Here is a 23704-nt window from a genome sequence, read left to right on the forward strand (position 1 = left end):
TTATATTTTTCACTTTCACTTTTGCCTAATAAGCATCAATTTCGAAGAGTATATTTTTCAAGGATAGACTCATCAGCTCACGTTCGTTCGAGCCTTAAGCTGATTAAATGCGGCTTATAGAAATGATGAAATATGTTTTGATTTCATGATTCATTCAACAGTTCACAACGGATTCAACAATTGTTTTCATTGCAAAAATTTTATTCAAATGCGAGGAAGCGTGTTTCATTTTCACATTATTAAAGAAGACTATTCTATAAAATATATTTGAAATTTGCATTATCTTGTACACATTATTGATGGATATAACAATGACGCGATAATCACCATGCATAATCGCCATCATCAAATTGAAAGAGCCTCGATAAAAACATCGGATCTCACCGATTTGAGTCAATAGTTTTGAAGATGGAAGTTGGGTTAGTGATAAAAAACAAAACGTGGTTAATACCTGGTAACCAGGTTATACCGTCATGATACAAAAGTGATAGAACCTTATTCTTTCCGAAGTCACAAATAAGTACATCACATGAACCGTAAAAAAATGTGAACTGTAAATTGGAGTGAGAATTTTATTGAAAATTCTACCTAATATTAGTCAATAGAAATCATACTTACTCAGTCTTCGTACGTGTGTGCGATTCAACTTACGAATTAAAGTGGAATGAAAGCCATTCAACATCCATCACCGATTCTGACGATGAGCGATGTCGAACCTGCTTATTACTGACCACCGTTCGAGTCAAAATTAATTTCAGGTACAGCCAATTAGTTGAATATAGAATGAACAATAGATTGGAGTGGCAATATCGAAATTAGTTAAAGAATGTGAAGTAACGGCGGTTTAAGATCGGAAATTTATACATTGGGAATTGTTGTGATTTGGAGTGATAGTTTTGAATACAAGGAAATAGCGAAACGCGACATCGTTTCAATATCCTTTCGCCTTGGAAGAAATGGATAGTTATATCACTAGCAAATTCATTGTGCATCAATTTTTTGATGCTAGTTAAAACTTCTTCGAATTGCACATGGTATTCCTGAAATTATATTCCATCATTCGGTACATATAGTCATGGTTTTCATCCATGCGTTCTTCCAAGTCGTTTTTTCGTTATAAAAACATCATTTTAAGGGATAGTTGACGCGAAATTTTATCGTACCATAATCTGAGGGAGCACCTAATTCGCTTTTAAAAAATCCTTGTGCAATTTTTCAAAATTCTCATGATCAAGGAGTGGAGGGCTGAGTGCCGTGTATAGTCAGCCCCCCCACCCGTCCGAAGGACTAAATTTCAATAAAATTCAAAGCGTTCATGGTGATAGTAGTATTTTTAAAAATCGCATAATAACGCTGTGATTTCGAAGAAACAATCTTGATAAATTCTATGGTTAATCTGGGAAACATATTTTGCTGTGTAACGTTACACTAAATTTCGTGAGAATTGATTTCTTGGAATTCCACGACTCGTTATAACAAAATTAGTGTCATAACATCAAACCTTCATTAGAAAATGTGTTTTTCCCATGAATATAAAGTTTTTTTTTTTATTTTGTATACAACGCTGATGATGTTATGACGACATGTCTATCGATAGGTGTAATCGAAAATAAAAACGGCGGGAGGGCGTGGGGGTGTGATCTATCTTATTTCACTTGATCTTAATTCCATCTCGTGAGTGGTATCGATCCCATACGTTTCTTGTTCGTAAAATCGTTCTTAAAGCAAAAATGAAACTTGTAAGTACATCGATCGTTTTGTTTTTTTCTTAATACGGAAACGAATGGTGAAGTGCGAGTTTAATTTCACCGAACTATGGTTGGTGAAAAATTCAATTAGGTACCCAGGTTTCCAATATTTTTATTTAAGTGAAAAAAGTAAAATTCACTCACTGCCACGAAACACCAAGGGCAGCTTGAGACTGGGGTCGTTAGCGATCCCAGCTGTTCCTTTTAATTGTTCTGCGCTATAGCCAGCAAGCAACTGATGCTCCCGCCGGCTCAACCTCACTGTCAGATATTGAACTGAATTATGCTCATGGTCCCCATTCGCTAATGTCCATTTTTATCTGAAGAGCGCAGTTTTAAAGTCGGCTGGGATCGTTTACGACCTCTTTTAAGTTGATTATAAATTTTTTAAGCGTCACTTGAAATACTCATCACTCAATATGCCAAAAATGTAGCTCTAATCCTAGTTTTTGACACTTGTACAATGAAATCAAAACGAATTGCTTTACTACCGACATCCAACTACTCTAAACAAATCAACTTGATCAAATACGCATGACCGTGGTTCAAATTGTGTACTTCACGGTGACTGTAAAAGCTAATTACATATTTGCAATGAATGGTAATCAAATATCCTTAGTGGTACACCAAGGTTAGTGCTGTTTTGGTATTGCCAACGAACGTAGATGATATGAATGTTACTCTACGGTCACATGGTATTTATATGGTTACTCATCCCTTCTGGAGTAGCAAAAAGATTTAAAGTGAGAATTGGCAGGGTCGGAAGACGGACAATGAAATGCAATAACAATTCTTTCAACGTAAGGCCAGTTTATTTTTCACTGTAAGAACAAATCACCGACAAAATTGCTGAATTCCTGAGCAGCAGAGGTGAACGGTGATAAGACACTATTTTTATTGACCCTCAGTGTCGTTCCTCGAGACGTAATGTCACCCCACCAAGCGACATGAGTAGAAAGTTTCCTGTATCCAGAGGTAGAGGAACCTTGGTGTCCGGTGTTGGCTTGAAACGGAACTTGGAAAGCAACGTGATGATACCGATTTTTGTCTGAAGAAGGCCGAACCTCATTCCTTTGAAACAGACACAAATGACTACCAGTGGACGTACATCTCATGATAAGTTGAGATCGCAGTTAGAGCTCACCTATGCAATTTCTGGGCCCTTCGCCAAATGGTAAATATGAATAACGATGTCTCTTAGCGATGTTCTCTTCGCTGAAACGTTCGGGATCAAATCTATCCGGGTCAGGGTAAATTTCGGGGTCCCAATGGATCCCCAATACTGGAACGATTATCGGGGTTCCAGTTGGGACAATGAATCCGGTTTCCGGCAGCTCGACTTCCCTGTTGCACTCTCTGTTTAGGATAGGGAAGGAAGGATACTTCCTGAGCGTTTCTATGAAACATGGATCATAGCACTTTGGTTGGGAACTGACGATAGGGTGATTCAGATAGCACGAAGATAAATATTTGAAAATTATTCTCGTTCACTGACCAGAAACTACCTTGTCCAGATAGGGCATTTTCATGATGGTATCGTACGTCAAGCCTCCAAACTTTTCTAACACGGTATTAATTTCTTTGGCAAGCTTCTCTTGAATGTCTTGATTCATTGCCATCTCGTAGAGACAATGAGTGGCAGCGCTAGAAGACGTTTCGAAACCGCCAAGCCAGAAAATGAAGACTTGAGCTGCTCCCTCCAGCATGGTAATCGTTTCACTGGCCCCGACTGAATAGTTATATTCTATATTTTCGCTGTGCGAGAAACTTGAAAGAAAAGTAAACGATCACCTACTTGGATCCCGTTGCACTTCATTTCCGTCATCCGAATTTACGTAACCCTTGGTCATCAGCTGGATAACCAGGTCCAAAAAGTCGTTTCGTACCACGTTGTTAGCCATCCTGTAATTAACGGTATCCTTGAAGGTGTTTATTATGAAATTCGAAGGACCTGTGTCAATGGTTTTGACATGTAACATTGTCATGATCGACGGACACAAACTCATCAGTGTATTCCTCACTGGCTTGGGCGTAAGTAGTTTCCGGCCCCATTCGCGGAACTCCGCATCTGGGTTCTCTAAGCTGTTGCAGTCAATTCCGAACGCCACCGAAGCTATCACATCCGTGGAAAACCTGCCCTTACGAATCAGAAACGGTGAGTATCACAGTGCTTGTGCACATCAATCTTTTTAACTATACAAATCTGCATCGTCAAGTATACGTAGAATAACCTCATTCCGAACGGTGAAAATACCGAAGGTGTCAAATATTGCCGTAGTTAGAGTGCCGTTTTTTCATATGGATGCAATTCACTTTGACCTATCTCGATACTATGCACTACAATACGTGTTGACTTCACGTACCTCGCCATGATATCCTTGATTTCTACAACGCCATTTTGGTTGGCCTCCTTGGCAATGCACTTGCTGAGTTTCTCCGCGATTTCCTTCAATATTCCGAACATTTGCTTCATTTTACCAGTCGTGAAGGTCGGCGTGAACTTAACTCTTAGGCGCTTCCACTTCGGACCACCGAGGAGGAATAAGTGGCCCGATATCGGATCGATCTTCTCGTTGTGGTACAGGCCACGGTCCTGGAAGGCCGTGAACTCCTTCGTCATTATGAACCGGATTATCTCAGGATCGCAGACCACCAGTGTTGGCTTGTGGAAGGAATAGATGCCAAAGATACGGTTCCGTTTGAACTCCAAATACAGGTCGCGCATCAGTTGACCTGGAACACGTGAATGATAAATGTTTCAACTACGTCTGCAACTACGCATGCTCATAGAATAAAAATTTCTTATAAACTGATTCCCCTTACCCACAGATTTTTCTGCAGTGAGTACTGACCATACACTCCCGAACGGAACTACAGGTTCGGACTGCGCGATTCCCTTAGATCTCCAATAATGGTAAGTGACGTGTTTCAGGTACAGATATATTGCACCAGCGATCGTGATCGTTATTCCAAAAAGATGGAAAAGTAAGTTCGTCGAAATCAGCCCCATTGTTCCACTAACTTCGTACGATGAATGACTTATGTTTGTAATTTGGAGACGAACGCTGTGTAACCGGCTCAAGATCGGTTCTCTATGATTGACGATACAGGCTCATCTGCAATGAACGGTCATCAAATGTTTCAACTAGAGTGCTAATTCTTATGCTGATAGTGTCTATCAAATTTGGAGATATTTTTTCACTCTACATATTACTAAAAAATTAAACACACTTGAGAAAGTAAATACACTATGCTTTTACAACCGATTTCACGATTCGGTAAACGATTGCAACAGTTTTCCATCGAGCTCCAAAGTAAATACCGCCATATGATTAATTATGAAATCTTTTTTTCACGGTTTTAGGAAATGTTATTATACCGTCGACCTCGTACCTTAATATTGCGCATCGTGATGGTTCAGTTTTCCTGGGGTAAAATTCAAGATGTCCTAACGCGGAATGAATGAGCCTTAGTGTTTTGAGTACGCTCTATCGGTGGTGTCTAGTCTACTGATCACTTAGACGGCGCGTTGATGTTAATGTTATCGCCGATGGTTGCGAAAGACCGTGAGTATTTGGAATTATGTGTAAACAAAACAGAGATGTTGCTGCTATATGTATGATTAATGTGGAAAGAATATGAAAATAAAATGACGTTAATTAAATTCTTATCATATTATCTTATCAGTTTGTTTACATAAAATATTTATTCTTCAATGTTTAACGTGACTTGTACAATGTGTCAGTTTCATACCGTGTTGCAAGAAATTTGGAGCATTTAAAAAAATTGATGCGTTATTCATTACCAATATTATGAATGGAGTTCCGCATGATGGTCTTAGATTATAAAGCTATTTGTAACGTGATTTCTTATGTTTAATTCAGCAATATGCTTTCGCTATATTTATTCGAAAAAAGCTCCAGAATTTCTTCAAGTTTTATAAATTCTGACTTTGATAGAACGCGTCAATTTCTCGAAGATTACAGTGTTATCTGATATTACAAGAGCATCAATATTCTCGATATAAGTATACGTATGATATCTGCTTCCTGCCAGTTCGCACAGTCAACTCGCTGAAGATGCAGCCTATTATACAGTATGAAATAAGAAGTAATTATCATAACTAAGTAATGGTCATAAAATACATTCTGCATAGTTTCGATAACGTTATGAAACAATTTATTCGACGAGTACTCGAGGAAACACATACCGTTATGAGCCGGATTTAGGATGGCCATTATTTATTTACGGAAGACCAAAACTCGCTACAATAATTTAACTCTCGTACAAAGACATAACTCATATTATTTGCCATTTGCAATCTTGGCCATACTCAAAAACGAAAAAAATTGCGCTACAACTTTCTTTATGCATTTTTGCGTTGTCAATTTTTATTTTTCTACCAGTCATCTTTTCGTATTTGTTGTTTCTCTACGTTTTGTAATTGTTGGTGGTTTGACTTTCAGGATTTCGTTTCGTCGACTTTTTGGTCCTTCGCATTTTTGTACTCCTCCCTTGCCTACTGCATCGCTCCTTAGAGTTCATTCTTTAGCGTGCAGTTTTCTAACGTGCTTCCTGACATTACAATTGTTTTGGAAAGTTCTAATAGTGAAAATGTAAGTTGATCAAACGTTTCAACAATCAATATCACTTATTCTTTATAATCTGCGTATCGATTAAATTATAGTTTCAGATTTATACACAGACGTCAACGTTCCACAATAGTTGCTGAACATTTTTTTTCTCTCACTGAGCAAGGAGAAAAAGGAGAATCGAGTCGCATGTCCATCTGGACAGTTGTTATCGTCAAGTGGCAGCACGCGGCCCAGTCTATCCAAAGTTAATTAAACGAAGTAAACATCTCGTTACTACAGTCGGACAAATATTGTTTCATCCTCCACTATCTTTCTTCGAGCAGAAGCGTTACTCCGCCTATGGGTCCATGCAACAACTTTCCTTTATCCAGAGGCAGAGGTACTTCCATATCCGGAGCGGGCTTGAAGCGATACTTTGCAAGCAGGACAATGAGGCCCATTTTCGTCTGAAGATAGCCGAATCTCATTCCTGTAAAAATAAATTTAGGAAAAAACAGTGATGCATTATGTTTGATATTCACGTAAGAAACTCACCGATGCAAGTTCTAGGCCCTTCGCCAAAAGGTAGATAAGCGTAACGGTGCCGCTTGGCGATATTCTCATCGCTGAAACGTTCCGGGTCGAATTTCTCTGGCTCAGGGTAAAATTCTGGATCCCTGTGGATGCCAAACACCGGAATGAATATTGGGGTACCCGCTGGAACGTTGAAGCCGCTATTGGGCAAGTCAACGTCCTGATTGCACTCCCTGTTGAGTTGCGGAACGATAGGATACTTCCTTAGGGTCTCTGTGAAACGCGAGAGAAAGGAAGTGAGCATTTAATCCCGATAGATGATTTGATAAACAGAGGCTGGATCAACAAACCAGAAACAACTTTGTGAAGGTAAACCATCTTTGCGATACTCTCGTAAGTTATTCCCCCGAACTGTTTGAGGACGCTGTTTATTTCCTCGGCAACTTTCTCCTGGATTTCAGGATTCAGTGCCATTTCGTAGAGGCAGTAGGTTGCCGTTGTTGACGAAGTTTCGAATCCGGCTAACCAGAAGACGAAGGATTGAGCAGCTCCTTCCTCGACAGTGATCCGTCCACCAGTTTCCTCTGCACGATGCAAGAAATAGAAGAACCATCGTCAATGCACTTTGACTTTTTTTGAGCGACTCGACGTCCTACCTGAGCCCTGGGTGTCCTTGCCGTCGTCAAGCTGGACATAGCCCTTATCCATCAGCTGCATAAGCAGGTCCATAAAGTCATTTCTCACCACTTTAGCAGACTTTCTGTACGCCACCATGTCCTTGAACGTTCTCATAAAGAAGTCTGAAGCTCCTTTGTCGGTTGTGCTGAGATTCAGCAGCTTCAAAATCGGTGGGCACGCTGACAGCAGCGTGTTTCTGATTGGATTTGGCTCCAACGTCTTACGACCCCAAAAAAGAAACTCAGAATGTGGGTTCTGCAGACTGTTGCCGTTTATTCCGAACGCGGTGGAAGCGATGACGTCAGTGGTGAACCTGTAACCGAGGATTCTTCTGTTTCTAACCATCGCTGAACGACTCCCAGTTCCGCAAGGTCGATCACTCACCTGGCCATGATGTCCTTCACTTCAACGAGATCGCTCTTCTCCACTTCATCGGCAACGCACCGGACGAGATTATCAGTGCAATCCTTAACCGCGCCGAAATAGTTCTTCATTTTAACGGACGTGAACGTTGACAATAACTTTGCCCTCATCTTTTTCCACCTCACACCACCAAGTAGGAAAAGGTGGGACGACATCGGGTCCACTTCCTCGTTTACGTACATTCCGCGGTCGTGAAATTTTGTGAACTCCTTTGTCAGCACGAAGCGGATCAGGTCTGGGTCACAGATTACCAGGGTTGGTCTATGGAATGAATAGATACCGAAGACGCGTTTGCTCTTAAATCGGTCGTACCCGTCGCGCAGCATTTCACCTGAGAACAAAACGAGCGGATGGATTAAAAATGGATGTTAGATGGAATTACGGCTGTTGAATATCGAGTTGTAACGCACCGATTGACTGCCTGGACATGAGGACCGGTAACAAGTTGCCGAACGGTACTGTTGTTTCACCCTGAATAATCCCTCTCGAACTCCAGTAACTGTAGACGATGTGCTTTAGGTACATGTAGGCGGCACCGATTATTGCAACTATCACACCAAGAATTTGGAGAAGATAGTTGTCCATGAAAAACACCATCGTGATAGACACTGGAGAATTAATTCTTCAGACAGATAAGGATGCTCACAAATGTAATCAACTACATCTAGGGTGTTATGGGAAATCAAAGGTAGTGGCACTACATCCAAGGACTATAGCGTTGAAAACGCACTTGGCACATCAAAAGTTGATAAACTAGAGAGTAGCAGCGTTCGTTCGATACTTTTCATATTCCGTCAAATACGTAGCACATAGGCTTACAGAAAGCCTTTATATAGACATCGAACCACTTCCGTATCGATAAGCGCACTGTGGAGTCGTAAGTAAGAGCTGTAACTTTAGTTTCAGTTACTTCATTGGAATGGTTCACATATATCGGTAGAGCCTCGACGTCGGCGTTATCATGTTTTCAAATTTTTCCAATTATCACGATATTGTTTTTCAGAGCAATTTGAAGAAAACAGTTTCAAAGTATACGAAACTCAAACAAACACCGTACATGCCCAAGAGACGTTTAGTCGGACTGAGAAACGATTGTGGCTTATCTTAAGACCTATCTAAAATCTAATGAGTAATTAAATGTGGGCAAGAATAACTTGGAAACATATTGTGGAACCCGTGGGCCAGAAGTAGCATGTGAGAATGACTTGTTTTAGGATTAATAACGCAATCGAATTGTATGATAGCCAAAAACTCGATTTGCTATTGATTGCTTCTGAAAGAAGAGAAGAAAACAATTTTTAACTAAGGTGCCCAGTACAGTTTTTTTTTTTTACAATCAATTAATGTAGTCCAAAAACGACTTGTTTCATAATCAAAGTTTATTTAACAGCAAAAAAAAAAAAAGAAATGTTGAAAATACAAAATTTGTTTGACAAGGAATTTTCCACCTCGATGATGCAATTCATCCTCACGACGCCTCATATATTTCAATCAACCATTCCTTATTGTCGAACATAGGGCATCGAAAATAAAAACGACCAAGCCTCTGGTTCTGCAAAAATCTATCCTACAGAGTAAAAGTCCTACGGAAAATATCTTACAGGTTTTTTTCTGGAGAAATCTTACTCTACAGAGTGCGATCCCTCAGAGTTCGTTTCTACGGAAAGCGAAGCCTAATTTATTCTAGCTTTGGGAGTGATACAGTCACCTTTAACGTATTTATCAAGAGGTCGATTTGAGTTGTGGTTTTGGAAATGGACTGATTCTTTTTATCCTTTGAACTTATTGAAACTCTGTAGAAACGCACAGTAATTTAAGCATAAATCAATTGACAGATTTTTCTTTTCCAATTCCTTACGTTAATACGATGAGGAATGGTGACTTCGAAGGATATGATGCGTCAAAAGAACGAATACGGTCATCGGTGTAGAAAAATCCATGCGACAGAAATTTTTTTCACAAAACGTTCTTTCGATATGAAATGAACTTTGGTCAAGAACTACGTTGATTACCTTTTGAAAGAGGATGTACTGGTACCCTTAAGGCCGTTCTTTGTTTCTTTACCTCATTAACTGCACGTCCAAGATAAGTGTTTTGACGCCATGACTTGTGGATTATTTCGAACTTGAAAACATGAAAATAGAGTCGTTAACATTATTCATGGAAATATCTCCGACCCGCATCCGAAGAATTATCTCATCTGCCTAAAGATTAGGAAACCAATGCGCTGCAGCACCGAAATGACTCAACGTGTCGATGTATTCTATTCGTAACGATGGGTGGGTACCGAAGTATCCATGATACTTCACAATTAGTGAGAGACTCCAGCTAGCCTTGATGATAATTTTCTACGAGTTGAAACGTTATTCTTCTTCACGTGGGGGAGAGCCGGGTCAAATGGGGACGTTAGTGAGGGAATGGATATAATTTGGCTATTCCGATGAATGAGACATTGTCTACTCATTTCCGTCATCTGTGGAACTTTATCTGGCCACCATCAAGAGGTAAATTGCGAATGTTTTATCATTGGATCAAAAATATTATTTTATCTTCAAGTAGAGAAATCCCCATTTTGGCCGAAGGTGCAGGTAAAATGAGGACCACAGGAAAATGATGAAAAAAAATATTTACTTACAGTGGGAATGAAATAACTTATTGCACAAACGACAATTACTCTTGCAGTTGAGTAAAAGTTACAAAAACACCATTTATTATTTATCTGAACAGTCACACACATTGTCTGCGCTCGCATCGTCAACATTAGAATAATCGTCGGATTATGACTGCCGGTTTGACTTGCTTTTGTAATTACTGAGCATTTGGAATCGATAAATAATCCACTTTGGTTCAATACCCTGACTTTTGTTTACCGCATTGATAGGGCATGAATATACACGAGCCAATATCTCCAGTTTACCCTGCACCCAGGCTTCCCATTTTGTCCGATCAGGCATTTATGTAAACAAATGTGGTTCCACCACGCTATCGTGAAGTGAACCAACAGGTCCAATGTGTATAAACTTGTTTGTTTGATCCTGAAATAATTTAAATTCCCGTAATTGTTTATGCTTCTTGTAAGGTAACACCATACAGAATTTCGGTGGCGCACAACGCAAATTGGAACGACTGACGCAGCCAACATAACCGTAAATGTTACAGCTGAATCAGGATACAGTAAGTATGATCATTGGTAAAACCATATGTTTCATATGTTGAGCAGTTAGAACGCCGCGTGTTTTCGTATTACATAATTTATGAGGTCAGCAGAGACAGCAATTTCAACTTTTGGTAGTAGCGGCTGGATGCGTTGAGATGGTATTGTATGTATAGGATATAATTTGAATTGCGTAATTTCTTATTCTTCTTTGTATTATTTATGCATTTCTTGTTAGTTTTACCATGATTTTATAGTATTGTATTTCCATTTCCATTGATTTAAATTATAATTCAAATATTTATCAATGCTAAACTAGGCTTTGAAGCATTATCGTTTTTCGATTCGAAGTTTCACTCCTCCTTTCGGACTAAGAACAAAGTTCCCCTTGTCCAGTTCGATCGGTACTTTCAAGTTCGGACTTGGCTTGAATCGGTATCTGGAGAGTAGGCTGACGAGGCCAACCTTCGTCTGAATCAAACCGAACCTCATGCCTAAAACGATACGGAAAATAAAAGCAAGCGAACGACATTGATTGAAGCTTCGCGATATGCAGAGTGACGAAAGTAACATACCAATACAGTTTCTGGGCCCCTCGCCGAATGCCAAATAAGAGAACTGGTGCCTCTTGGCGATGTTCTCTTCGGTGAATCTTTCGGGGTCGAATTTTTCCGGGTTTGGATAAATTTCGGGATCTCGGTGAAGCCCCAATACGGGAATGAGAATCGGAGTTCCCTTTGTGACGCAAAGTCCGGTATCAGGAAGTTCAATGTCCTCGGTACACTCTCTGTTGAGAACCGGAAGCGAAGGATACTTCCTCAGCGTTTCTGTTGGCGGAAAAAATTGTCACTAGCGATTGTCTTTATTTGCGGTACGAAATTGAGTGATAATTATTCGAAAAAACGTACCGGACACAACTTTGTGAAGATAGTGCATCTCCTTGATGCTTTCGTAATTTATGCCCCCAAACTTGGCCAACACGTTGTTTATCTCCTTGGCAACTTTTTCTTGGATATCAGGATTCAGTGCCATTTCGTAAAGGCAGTAGGTTGCCGTTGTTGAAGACGTCTCGAAGCCGGCCAGCCAGAAGACAAAGGCTTGAGCAGCTCCTTCTAACATTGTAATCTTCACTTTGTCGGCATCTACGAGTCGGGAGTAAAGGCAATACAGTTTCTGCGTTTTTCGCGACTTTGATTATCATCGTACCCGACGTTGTGTCAACCGATTCCGTCTTTTCGTCACTTTGTAAATAGCCCTTGTCGATGAGTTGCATAACCAGACCCAAAAAGTCCTTCCTAGCCACGTTGTTGGCCGTTCTGTACTGCACCGTCTCCTTGAAAGCGTTTATGAAAAAGTTGGATATTTCCTGGTCGATTACTCGGATGTTGAAGAGATGCATGATACTCGGGAACATTATCGCAAGCGCGTTTCTCAATGGTCTTGGCTCGAAGACCTTTCTGCCCCACTTCCGGAACTCTGCATCTGGATTCTCGATGCTGTTGCACTGGATGCCGAAGGCTGCTGACGCGATCACGTCAGTGGAAAACCTGCAATCGCGATCATTACGTATCGTGAAATTGGTTCATCAGAGTAGACTGACACCCATGAGCTGACCTTGACATCAGATCCTTGACCTCGATAAGTTCAGATTTGCTGGCTGTACTCAAAACGGAGGAAGCCAGAGTATCAGAACAGTTTTTGATGGTGAAAAACATTTGCTTCATCTTGCTTGCAGTGAAGGTCGGAGTGAACTTGGTCCTCAGATGCTTCCATTTCGCCCCTGGTACCAAAAAGAGATTCCCAAGAACAGGATCGGCTTTCTCGTTTATGTATAAGCCACGGTCATGAAAGTGGGAAAACTCCTTCGTCAGAATGAAACGTATCAGCTCCGGATCGTTTACAACAAGCATGGGCCTGTAAAACGTGTAGATACCGACGACTCGGCTGTTTTTGAATTTCATGTACGTTTCGCGAAGGAATTCGGCTGCAATGTGAAGAAAAGTAAAGATTGTTCGGAAATCGAATTATCTTAACCTCATCGTCTAATCGATTAGTTTTACTCACCAAGCGAAGTCTGGACTGATAATACGGGCCACAAGCTTCCAAATGGGACAATTACTGGCTTGACGTAATCAACGTTTCTCGAATGCCAGTAATTGTAGGTCACATATTGCAGATAGATGTACACACCACCGATCACAGCGATAGTCAATCCGAATAGTTCAACGAGCAGATATTCCAAGTGAATCCCCATGGTTTTATAATGCAAGATTCCAATTAGCGTCGAGCTGTGACTGCTGATACGACCACCTCAAGTTAGTTCGGCCACTACATACACTCTTTTCTTCGTGTTGGTGTCCTTGGCCTAAGCCATACTGTGAATTTTGGATTATGTAACAGACTACGCCTTAGAATGATTCAACAAGTCAACGGTCGAGGTATTCGCACTCAAGATTATGTATAGTCTAAAATATTAGTGCTGGTATCCAAATCCCTGTATCATGCACATTGATCGATTGAAAAAGAGAAGGTAAAATTGTTATGTAATAATCCGTGGTTCGTGAGGTAAAAACCGAAGTTTTCATCAAAGCATAATTGTCATTCTATATGCTAACCGTAAATCAGTGTTCACCACGCGTTCTTTCTCAGGACAAACAAGAGTGATCTCATTGAATTGTAAATGCCGATTATTCCTTGCAAATGTTTATCACATGCTATGTCGAATGTGTCTTAAAACTCCTACTGAACTCGGGACTTTTACCTCACTGATTTCCATATTTACGACTTTAGTATATGCATTTGCATGTTACATACTTGAAGAATCCATGATGCGACTGGTAATATCTCCGCATCTACAAGGTCAACCTAACTCCGTTACAATCTAATCTGACCACAGTCTCTCTTACTTTTTCTATTTCTTTCTCGCTCAGGCTCGTGAATGAAATCTGGAATCAGGTATCCACACAATTAACATCAGTATATTTTGCGAATGATGAGTCCCAATAGAGCGAGCGAGGTAGGAAAGGTTATGCATTCGCGTACCGTGTTCTGTTATCACGAGTTTTTGAGTAATTTTGGACGATTTGACGATTAACTGCTACTTTATTTCTCGGTATTTGGTAGAGCTTCAGCCTTGAAGCAAATCTCAAATACAACGAAGTGACCGGCGCCGAGAAGTGTGTTAATTTTGTAAATCAAATTCAACGTACAGTGCTGTTATGAACTGATCCGAGCATTGGCAATTTAATTAAATCAAACTTGATTATTTCTCAGAGGAGAAATATCTATTATAATTAACACGTGCTATTCAGGTTATTTGAACTATCATGACGAAAAAAAGGTATAGCTGAAAAATAGCAAAAAGCTGTTTCCGACGCCAGCGTCAGATTTTGCGAAATATAAGATTTTTTCATCTTCATCAATGTTTCTAAACAAGCAAGTGTATCTTCTTTTACGATTATCGGTTTGGTTTGCGAAAACTCTTTGTTGCCACCGAAAAACAATTTTTTGGTGTTTCAAATTAAAGTTACGAGTCGGATTAAGTTCATAACTATTTAAATTTATTCATCAATTGTTCAAAACTTTTTTTTTTCCATATTTGCCATTTCTACTTTACTTACAGACCTTATGAAATTTTAATCAATACACTTGCCCAAAGACTCACGAATCGTTCTCCAATTGCAGCAACACAATTTCATGTCAAATGTATTCGAGAAAAAAAGTCCACCTGTTCGTTGTAGTCACGATTAAATATCAGGTCTCTACTACTGCACGGTATTATCGCATTTGGATTCGGAGTGTCACTCCGTTTGAGGGAACCTGGACAAAGTTAGTCTTGACCATCATCAGAGGTACTTTCACACCCGGGCCTAATGTGAAGCGATACTTGGACATCAAGCTGACGAGTCCAACTTTAGTCTGCAATGGAAAGAAAAACTAATTCATATGATCTTACGACGAAAAATGTTGGTCGCAACGTACCAACGCAATTCCACGGCCCTTCACCAAACGGTAAGTAAGCGTACTGATATTTCTGGGCGATATTCTCCTCGCTGAATTTTTCGGGGTTGAATTTTTCTGGTTCTGGATATATTTCGGGGTCCGAATGGAGTCCAAAAACAGGAATGATCAATGGAGTTCCCTTTGTAATTCGGTGCCCGGTCCCCGGTAACTCAATTTCTTCGATGCACTCTCTGTTGAGTATCGGAGTGACCGGGTACTTTCTCAGTGTTTCTGCGTAGATGGTGAAGAAAAAATTGATGGTACAACTGTTGAAAGAAAAGCATGTTTTTTATTGAAATGGAAGAAAAACTACGAAACGCTTACCGGAAACAACTTTGTGAAGATACGGTATCGCCTTCACACTCTGGTAGGAAAGGCTTCCGAATTCTTCAAGGATGTCGTTGATTTCTTCGGCCAATTTGTCCTGGATCTCTCGATGCAGTGCCAACTCGTAGAGGCAATGCGTCATCGTTGATGATGAAGTGTCGAAGCCGTCAACCCAAAAGATATAAGTCTGCGCGGCTCCTTGGAGCATTGTGATTTTTTCCTCGTGATCATCTTGGGTGAGACAAAATTCTTAGAATGTTGATCTACATTGATATGGAAATCACTGCGTCTTTAAAGAATCTTGGAGATCAATTAAGAAAAGTTTATTATTTTTACCTGGTACGGCCGCTGATGACCTCGCATCGTCATTTTTTATGTAACCTTTGTTCATCAACTGCATAACCGAGTCCAAAAAATTCTTGAACCCCAGTAGCTGAATATCGAATACTTTTGACGTAAGCATAGGCGGCAAATGTAACAGCAATTATTATGCCGATAAATTCGACGAGAAAATAGTCGGAACGAATGATCATTTTTTCAGTTTTTATTAACGTAAAAAAAGAATCTCAAAATGCTTTTGCAGATTTTTTCCGTTTTCAATTACAAATTCTTTGAGTCGCTTAGCATCAGCCCGTCACTGAGACGGTAATTCACTGACGATTAATACCTTACTTTCGGAAATGCGCGGCTTCAACATGCGAAAGTTGTTCTAACGAACGATGCATCTATTCGTATGATTTCTCGTGGATGCAACGGTTCACTTTAAAACTCATTCTAACACGAATACATCTCCCACCGTTTCTCCTCAAAATCACTTCGTTATGCATAAATATAATCATTTGTTTACTAACTTTACTGGAACCCTCGTATGGTTATCTGCCGAGATAAATATGTTCAATACTATAATGACGATGTTAGGAAACGTCGAGTATTGCAACACATATCAGATTTTAAGATTATGGAAAAATAAGTAGAAAGTGGAAGAAACAAACAAAATGAAGAGTTAAGTTGTTCAATATAAAATAAAAATTATAAATAACAGAAGTAAATGGGATCTAGCAAAGGCGTTTCGTAACTGAAAAGAACGTACAGCATGTTTCATCTCATCTCTGATGGATAATGCAGCATTTTTTTTTCTCAACGTTGGTAATAAATTGTACTGGAAGGTATAACAACCAAAACAATTAGCTCTTGACTCTTCAAGAGATACAAAAATCAATTAACACAACTTGAATACCGAAGAAAATACACTCTCGTGTTGTCTAATCGCCAGTATCAAAGTTATCCTTGCGTGAAAGAAAGAATAAAGATATTTCATTGTTGACTTAATCCATAAAAAAATTTGGTCTCCCGTTATCGTAGAAAAGAATTTCGATACAATCGCAAATGCATTAGGTGCGATTAGAAATTCTGTGACTTAGCTCTTTCCCGTGCGCAGATGTTGGCTGGGATGTTAAGTACTTATGATTTTTGAATGTTTTAGCAGTACTCGCACTTAAACTATTTTGTGAAATACTGGAACAATGGTTTAGTTATCTGTTGGTACAAATCGATATTGGGAGAGTGATATAATGGTAATTGATTTGGGTAGAAAATATGATCCGAACGGTTCGTCATTTTACTTATCATTTCAACTAAAATAACAATTTCATTCACCATTTCACTGCTGACAATTGTAGATCTCTAATTTGTTCAAGTCACATGAAACTCAGAAGAGACGAGAAACGAGAAAAATTTTCATTGTTTGACTTTAGAATTTATAATTTTGTTTTCCAAAATGCCTTAATGATCGTGTCAGTCTTCGATAATATGTTATTTTGAAACTGAACAGTCCAAGAGACTAATTCATGCGCAACCGACGTAAGCAGTGAAAAATTGATTTTTATTTATTTATTTATTTTGTAACTGAATTATTTAAAATCTTGCAGAGACATGTTTGCTGCGAATTTTTTAGAACATCAAGTGTAGCCTGGGATATTTGGTCCGAGCATCCAGTTTCACTCAAAGCATCCACCAAACGTATTATAACCGTAATAACCAATTAGAGTAAGAAGTTGCTTTTTCATTATCTGCCACTGTAACTGTACATCTTAGAGCATATACAGTAATATTGTAAGAAACGACTGATCTTACGGCGGATGGATTTTATATTGTGATAGCTAAAATGTGACGTTATCAACCTCAGATAATCACTAAATCCCAGCGGTAACTGTAAAAAATTTTTTCCACCACCTTCTTTGAAAGTTTTGTTCTCGAAACCTGTGAAATGTATATACAGGTACCGTTTTTCCAAACAGGGAATCTTAAACTTATATGGCACAAATATTACACATTGACTCCGTCGCATTATCGCATTTGGACACGCAATGTTACCCCGTTTAAGGCCATCTGCACAAAGTTTGCCTTGTCCATTATTAAAGGCACGTCCAAGTTCGGACCTGGAGTGAAACGGAACTTTGACAACATCCTGATCAGGCCAACTTTAGACTGCACCAACCCGAACCTCATACCTGCAATTAAAACGGAATCAAATCAGTTTGAACCTGTGTTAATAATCGAAGGCTACAACACCAACGTACCGATGCAGTTCCTTGGGCCCTCGCCAAATGGCAAGTAAGCGTACGGGTGTCTCTTGGCAATGTTTTCCTCATTAAACCGTTCCGGGTCGAATTTCTCTGGTTCTGGATATAGGTCGGGGTCCCAATGGATTCCAAGAACCGGGACAATAATCTTAGTACCCTTGGTGGCTCGGAAGCCGGTACCAGGCAGGTCAATATCCTCGGTGCACTCTCTGTTGAGTATCGGAACGACTGGGTACTTCCTCAGCGTTTCTGTGGATCACGGTTGAACATTAACTGATGTTTGGTCAAAGGACCGAGCCGTTCCGCAATGTGTAAAATATACTGTTGAGAACAACTTGCCAGAAACGACTTTGTGAAGATGGGGCATCGCTCTGATGGACTCGTAAGTTACGTCCCCGTATTCTTCAAGGACTCTGATTATTTCCGCGGCTGTTTTCTCCTGCAATTCCTGATTCAGCGCCAACTCGTAGAGGCAATGGGTAACCGTTGACGATGATGTGTCAAAGCCACCAACCCAGAAGACGAATGCTTGTGCGGCTCCTTCGTCCATGGTAATCTTCTGCTCGTCGACTTTTTTTTTTTTTTTTAAATAAAAACTATTACAACTTTCTCTCTTCTATTTTTTGTAAAACAGAAACTACTAAACATGAGAGACGAATCTTATGTAAGTAATCCAAAGCAAAAATTGGCAAAATACCTGTCCCAGGCAGCGGTGCTTTTTCGTCGTCATTATGAACGTAGCCTTTATATATAAGCTGTATGACCAAGTCTAAAAAGTCTCTTCGAACGACGTTATTGGCCGTTCTATATTCCACTGCTTCCTTGAAAGCGCCCATGAAAAAATTGGTGACATCCTCGGGAATCGAGGTAAATTTAAACAGTTTATGCAAAATTGGAAAAGCAAAAACAAGTCCGGCTATACCCTTTCTTGGGGCAAAAAACTTTCTACCCATCGCCCGGAATTCAGCATCTGGATTTTCTAGGCTGTTACAATCAATACCGAAAGCCACTGAAGCGATCACGTCGGTGGAAAACCTTTGACGAGAGAAACGGAAGATGGTTAGTACTTGGATACATTTCTACCAGCTTAATGAAACCTGGACCTCTATAGAGGTAAACTGACCTTGCCATAAGATCTTTTATCTCAATCACTTCAGAGTTTTGAGCTTTTTTCTCGACTATCAGTGAAAGTCTGTTGGAAGTTTCTTTAACCGTAGGGAACATTTGTTTTATCTTGCTGGAAGTGAACGTGGGAGAGAACTTGTTCCTCAAAAATCTCCATTTGGCACCAGGCAGTGAGAACAAATGTCCGGACAGTGGTTCAGTCTTTTCATCGCAGTAAACTCCACGGTCGTGGAAATGCGGAAATTCTTTTGTAAGAACAAAGCGTAAGAGGTCTAGATCGGCGATGACGAGGTTAGGCCGGGTAAACAAGTAAACGCCAATAATTGGATGTTTCTTATACTCCGAGTAGATATCTTGGAAAAGTTCACCTGCGACATAAGTACCAGAAAATTATTTACACTCACAAAATTAATCCTCGGTTAAAAGGGCACATACTATATGGCTGAGTGGAAAAATTATCTGTCTCGCTCGTGACATTTTTTCACCGTAAATTCAGTTGTTATCAATGTTAGACTCCGTACAAAACTCGCCGTTGCGCTCCGAAATTCATGCAAGCTCCGTTTTGGGGATATTGTATTATTATATTTCTACATGCAGGGGCGAGGTGACAAAATGTGCCCATTAAGGAGAAAAAGCTTCGAACGGAGATTTGAATCAATGGTTGGAGTAGGTATTATTTGCATTCTTGCAGCGAGGAGTTTTGTATGGAGTCTAACTATTCTACCAACTAAATTTACGCCGCAAAAATTTCACGAACAAAACAGCCGGTTTTTCATTCAACCTTAGCTGGAGATAACCGGTTCTTTACGTGCAGTCCAGAATAGGCGGTTCTTCAAGCGGAAACCGAGATAACCGGTTTTGCAAGCGAAACCCGAGATAGTCGCTTGATCGACGCAGTCGTCGATACGGAGTGAGTCATTTGAAACTCCAGAAATGGAAGGAGCTTAGTGGATGAATTAGACCGTACTCATCAAGCCAATCTGGCAAATCTTTGGTATAACGTCGAGAAGTCATTATTGTTGTTGTCAAAGTAAGATTCGAAGTCTACATATAGATAACTACCGTGAATAACAAACGGTAACGAAGATGTGGCAAAAATGAAAAGACGGCAGCACGAAATGTCGACAATTAGGTTCACCTTGGCATGTGAAAGTCATGTTTATTCACAGGCGTATATACTGAACATTCGTTAGATTGGCTGAGGGGTTGGGCTTCATTCATCGACACAGCTCCTCCCATTATCACAGTTTGAATTGAATCACTCTGTATATACAAATCAACCATTTATAGTTCGGCTGATGCAAAAACACTTGACGGCACTTTGTTATACCTATTGAACGTTTTCTTGTTGTGACGGGCTTGATGTGGCCAAAAGGAATGATCGGCTTTGGAGAAATTACATTTCTCGAACTCCAGTAGCTGAAGGACACATATTTTAGGTAGGCATAGACAGATATGACAAGGGCAATTATTATCCCGGCAAATTCCAGGAGGAAATAGCTGGAGTGAACCACCATGTTTTCTGTACCTTCCAATGTACAGAAATATAATTTAAAGACTTTGCTACGTTTGTCAGGCTTTTCAACCTGAAAATCTTCACTTCGATAAAACTTTTCTCACAGCACCGGATTTCGCGAATCTTTACTCCTGCGCAGAAAAATCTCTTTGTTCAGTTCTTTTGTTTTATTCGAAACAACGCGAAACCAACTCCATGCATCGTCGTAATATCAGTCAACTTCTACCCGAGACCGGAGCCCTACGCCAAACATGTTATCGGCTTATATACTTTGCCATCCTCTCTTCCCCCACTCGGTTTTTCCCGGAATTTCCAGGTAACTTCCTCCACTGCCTTACTCTCAATGCATAGCTATCTGACGAAGTGCAAACAGTGACGAGATACTTCCATTCTCAAATGTTGAACGTGTTTACAAAAGTGCATACCATACATTCACTAAAGAATTAAACATGGCCTGAGCACCTCGTTCATTCGAACTTCTATATTGACAAAAATATGTACCCTCATCAAATGATCAAGATGAGTAGTTACTTGAGTAGGTACTGTGGGTAGGTTCTGTCTGGAACATGATTTTGATGAGATTGAATCGAGACCTTCGCGCAATCAGCGACATGTTTACTTCACTGAATTTGGAAAAAAAAAACCCTGTCAAGTTCCGAAGATTTGGGTAAGACAGAGTTAGTGCCGTAAACGTATTTGATGTTTCATCGCGATATCTAATCATTTCAGATAACCTGCTGGTCAAGTCACCCAAAAACGTCGTGATAATATGCTGTAAGGCATGATACATAACCTCACTTCACTTTGAGTATCCTTATCAGTTCCAATTTGACAGACCAATGATTTAAGAAAAGTAACCATTTCATGTATACATTTTTCCGTACATGTGATTTACTTGAAATTTTGTATTCATGGGCTTTTGGGGTCGCTGATTATGAATCTGAACGTAAAATTCCAAAATTCAAAATGGCGGATTCAATATGGCGAACATATGTTCAAAAAGTGATTTGATTTTGATAAAAACTTGACGGTACTTGGTTTTCGGGGTCACTGATTACGAATCTGAACTCGAAATTCGAGAATTCAAAATCGCGGATTCAATATGACGTACAGACAGACACAAGAAAAAATTTTCGGTTTGTATTAAGTTTGCGCAAAAATTGACATTTGAATTTTCACGGTAGATTAGCAGAGAATACTTTTTTCGTGGAAAAGTACTAATTTCGAGCATTTGTTTCCATGTGCTATTTTTGCAATAAATAAATAAATAAATGAATGAATTTTGTGTTTTTTTTAGAAATTTTTATAAATATTTCAGAGATCATGTGCAACAAAAAAGACTCGGCAGGTGTTACCAAAACTGTAGTTGAGTAATTAAAACGCTGCAAAAAAATGGTGGGACGCTGAGTGTCCCAGCGTGAATTAAAGGATTAAGCCAGACAAGTTCCCCCTAGTGGAATGACTTGCAATCAGTCCTCACATATCCGTTGACGATTAAGGTTACAACGTTTCTTGAGATTTCACGCACTTCAGACTTTCTAGAGAACCCCGATACAATCTTGCGGTTGGTATGCGATAAGCCTTTTTATTCACAAGTTACTGTGCCGAGTCAACTTTTTTACAACAGGATAGTACCCTGTGGTTTTGAGGTCGGTGATTACGAATCAAAAATCAGATTTTGTAAAATTCAGTGAGTAAAAGTATTGTAAGCTCGAACCTTGAGAATCGATTCAAAGAATCTGTGCTTGTTTATGAATATGTATTTAAACTGAAGTGTTCTGTAAAAAAAAGAATAATTAAAATCACGCGTATTGATAGTTGGCATGGACATGCTGAACGAGAAATGCACACGAGCAGATCATCAAAGTTCGTAAACCTGGACACGACAAGATCTGTAAACCGGGCTTAAGTCTAAATTCAAAACAGTTAAATCGTACTCTTTTTTCCATGCACAGTTTATTACGAATGATTTTGAATCATAAATGTCCAACATGAAACAGTCAGTAATCTCAGTTGTGAAATGGAGGAACATCCGAAAACTGACTGGTTTGTTAATTACAAGAACGCATCGTGGAAAAATTGACTCGTAAATTCTCCTGCCAAAGATTATTTTGAGGTCCGAAGTAATTGATAAATTTCTCATATCGATTGATCGCTATCTGCCGTCGATCGGCACCAATTGCTTTCAATAGGAACTACCGGTTTGTTATCAATGGTTTTCAAACTCCATTAGCCAAAGGTGATAAATCTTATCGACAGAGAGCATATAATGCAAGATTTTGCGAAATTAAACGTCATTGTCAGAAAGGCGCTGATGTAGTTTAAATTTGGTGTTGGGTTGAGACATTTTTCAAATCCCGTCCAACCACTTTCGAAATACCTTCACTTGATTCGATAAAATTTCGATGCAAATACTCTATCTTAGTTTGGATGCCAATGGAACCTAACATTTTACTGCAACTGTAACATTATCATACGATTACGCAAACACTTCATACGCGTAATACCTCGATACCAATACTCGTTTCGTGTCGTTTGGCAGATAAGTGTAAGTAGGATTGATAAAAAGCCACGTGCGAATTCGTATAGTCATTTCGTATCTACCAGGAGTTATCTGTAAACCAGCGCCAACAGATAAGCAACCGAAATTACATCTTATGTCTGTACTACCAGTTCTGAAAAGATTTGCATACCTTATCGACTGAGTTTGCGTCAACTGCCAAGTCACGTGCTTTCATAAATAGCGTTGCGGACCTTTTACATTGGTTCAGTTGCCTATCTAGTCGCGCTGAGCACCCAGGTTTACAGAAAAGTTGCTGTACGTTGTTCTGATTTTGGTTCCGGCCAGGGTTTGCTTTATAGATTCTAATTAGGTGACAAATCATTATTACGAAATTCCTAAGAATCTATAAAGATGTTATTTCTCGGACCTGAAAGACATTTTCGTCAGAAGTTATATTTTTGGAGTAGTATATAATAAAATAATAATTTCAACATTTTTTAATTTTTATCGTTTGTTCCCATCATTTTAAGCAACAACT

The 23704-nt window shown here is 39.6% G+C and overlaps 4 protein-coding genes across 7 annotated transcripts; all 4 read right to left on the reverse strand.

Annotated features, from left to right (window-relative positions):
* Nucleotides 1–2538: 2538 nt before the first annotated feature.
* On the reverse strand, nucleotides 2539–8835 carry LOC107221328. The gene is made up of 13 exons (XM_046746034.1): nucleotides 8368–8835; nucleotides 7919–8288; nucleotides 7513–7847; nucleotides 7207–7440; nucleotides 6878–7129; nucleotides 6650–6812; nucleotides 5998–6013; nucleotides 4572–4860; nucleotides 4112–4481; nucleotides 3544–3881; nucleotides 3244–3477; nucleotides 2893–3144; nucleotides 2539–2819 (listed from the first exon to the last, which is right to left on the reverse strand). The coding sequence occupies exons 1-13, from the start codon at nucleotides 8552–8554 to the stop codon at nucleotides 2653–2655; spliced, it is 3207 nt and encodes a 1068-aa protein (XP_046601990.1). The 5' UTR covers nucleotides 8555–8835; the 3' UTR covers nucleotides 2539–2652.
* Nucleotides 8836–10568: 1733 nt separating this feature from the next.
* On the reverse strand, nucleotides 10569–14056 carry LOC107221319 (probable cytochrome P450 6a14). Of its 3 annotated transcripts, none has more exons than XM_015660261.2 (7): nucleotides 13926–14056; nucleotides 13176–13486; nucleotides 12726–13095; nucleotides 12318–12658; nucleotides 12020–12253; nucleotides 11687–11938; nucleotides 10569–11605 (listed from the first exon to the last, which is right to left on the reverse strand). In XM_015660261.2, the coding sequence occupies exons 2-7, from the start codon at nucleotides 13363–13365 to the stop codon at nucleotides 11442–11444; spliced, it is 1551 nt and encodes a 516-aa protein (XP_015515747.2). In that variant the 5' UTR covers nucleotides 13366–13486; nucleotides 13926–14056; the 3' UTR covers nucleotides 10569–11441. The 3 variants fall into 3 exon arrangements, with proteins under 3 accessions (XP_015515747.2, XP_046601820.1, XP_046601819.1); XM_046745864.1 differs by having other exon boundaries at nucleotides 13873–13941; XM_046745863.1 differs by lacking the exon at nucleotides 13926–14056 and adding an exon at nucleotides 13727–13866.
* An 840-nt stretch (nucleotides 14057–14896) lies between these two features.
* LOC124295513 (cytochrome P450 6k1-like) lies at nucleotides 14897–15903 on the reverse strand. Of its 2 annotated transcripts, none has more exons than XM_046745866.1 (4): nucleotides 15777–15903; nucleotides 15438–15671; nucleotides 15137–15344; nucleotides 14897–15029 (listed from the first exon to the last, which is right to left on the reverse strand). In XM_046745866.1, exons 1-4 carry the CDS (start codon nucleotides 15901–15903, stop codon nucleotides 15005–15007), a joined length of 594 nt encoding a protein of 197 aa, XP_046601822.1. In that variant the 3' UTR covers nucleotides 14897–15004. The 2 variants fall into 2 exon arrangements, with proteins under 2 accessions (XP_046601822.1, XP_046601821.1); XM_046745865.1 differs by having other exon boundaries at nucleotides 14903–15029; nucleotides 15093–15344.
* A 1412-nt stretch (nucleotides 15904–17315) lies between these two features.
* Nucleotides 17316–20919, reverse strand: LOC107221321 (probable cytochrome P450 6a14). The gene is made up of 6 exons (XM_015660262.2): nucleotides 20478–20919; nucleotides 19146–19515; nucleotides 18720–19057; nucleotides 18362–18592; nucleotides 18020–18271; nucleotides 17316–17950 (listed from the first exon to the last, which is right to left on the reverse strand). The coding sequence occupies exons 1-6, from the start codon at nucleotides 20662–20664 to the stop codon at nucleotides 17787–17789; spliced, it is 1542 nt and encodes a 513-aa protein (XP_015515748.1). The 5' UTR covers nucleotides 20665–20919; the 3' UTR covers nucleotides 17316–17786.
* Between the last annotated feature and the right edge of the window lie 2785 nt (nucleotides 20920–23704).

The sequence above is a fragment of the Neodiprion lecontei genome, chromosome 7 (genome assembly GCF_021901455.1).
Source record: "Neodiprion lecontei isolate iyNeoLeco1 chromosome 7, iyNeoLeco1.1, whole genome shotgun sequence".
NCBI lineage: Eukaryota > Metazoa > Arthropoda > Insecta > Hymenoptera > Diprionidae > Neodiprion > Neodiprion lecontei.

Bases quoted from the DNA above. Each gene is read 5' to 3' on its own strand.
- LOC107221328 (XM_046746034.1), bottom strand. From the start codon at position 8,554: ATGGTGTTTTTCATGGACAACTATCTTCTCCAAATTCTTGGTGTGATA. The intron at 6,813-6,877 runs GTGAGTTTCTTA...TTATTTTTACAG, and splicing joins AGGGCCTAGAACTTGCATCG to GAATGAGATTCGGCTATCTT. The intron at 3,478-3,543 runs GTAGGTGATCGT...ATAACTATTCAG, and splicing joins TGAAGTGCAACGGGATCCAA to TCGGGGCCAGTGAAACGATT.
- LOC107221319 (XM_015660261.2), bottom strand. From the start codon at position 13,365: ATGGGGATTCACTTGGAATATCTGCTCGTTGAACTATTCGGATTGACT. The intron at 12,659-12,725 runs GTCAGCTCATGG...TCGCGATTGCAG, and splicing joins GTCAAGGATCTGATGTCAAG to GTTTTCCACTGACGTGATCG. The intron at 11,939-12,019 runs GTACGTTTTTTC...TTCCGCCAACAG, and splicing joins TCTTCACAAAGTTGTGTCCG to AAACGCTGAGGAAGTATCCT.
- LOC124295513 (XM_046745865.1), bottom strand. From the start codon at position 15,903: ATGCTTACGTCAAAAGTATTCGATATTCAGCTACTGGGGTTCAAGAAT. The intron at 15,672-15,776 runs GTAAAAATAATA...GTCTCACCCAAG, and splicing joins GTCATCAGCGGCCGTACCAG to ATGATCACGAGGAAAAAATC. The intron at 15,345-15,437 runs GTAAGCGTTTCG...CCATCTACGCAG, and splicing joins TCTTCACAAAGTTGTTTCCG to AAACACTGAGAAAGTACCCG.
- LOC107221321 (XM_015660262.2), bottom strand. From the start codon at position 20,664: ATGGTGGTTCACTCCAGCTATTTCCTCCTGGAATTTGCCGGGATAATA. The intron at 19,058-19,145 runs GTCAGTTTACCT...CTCTCGTCAAAG, and splicing joins ATAAAAGATCTTATGGCAAG to GTTTTCCACCGACGTGATCG. The intron at 17,951-18,019 runs GTACGTTGGTGT...TTTTAATTGCAG, and splicing joins GGGCCCAAGGAACTGCATCG to GTATGAGGTTCGGGTTGGTG.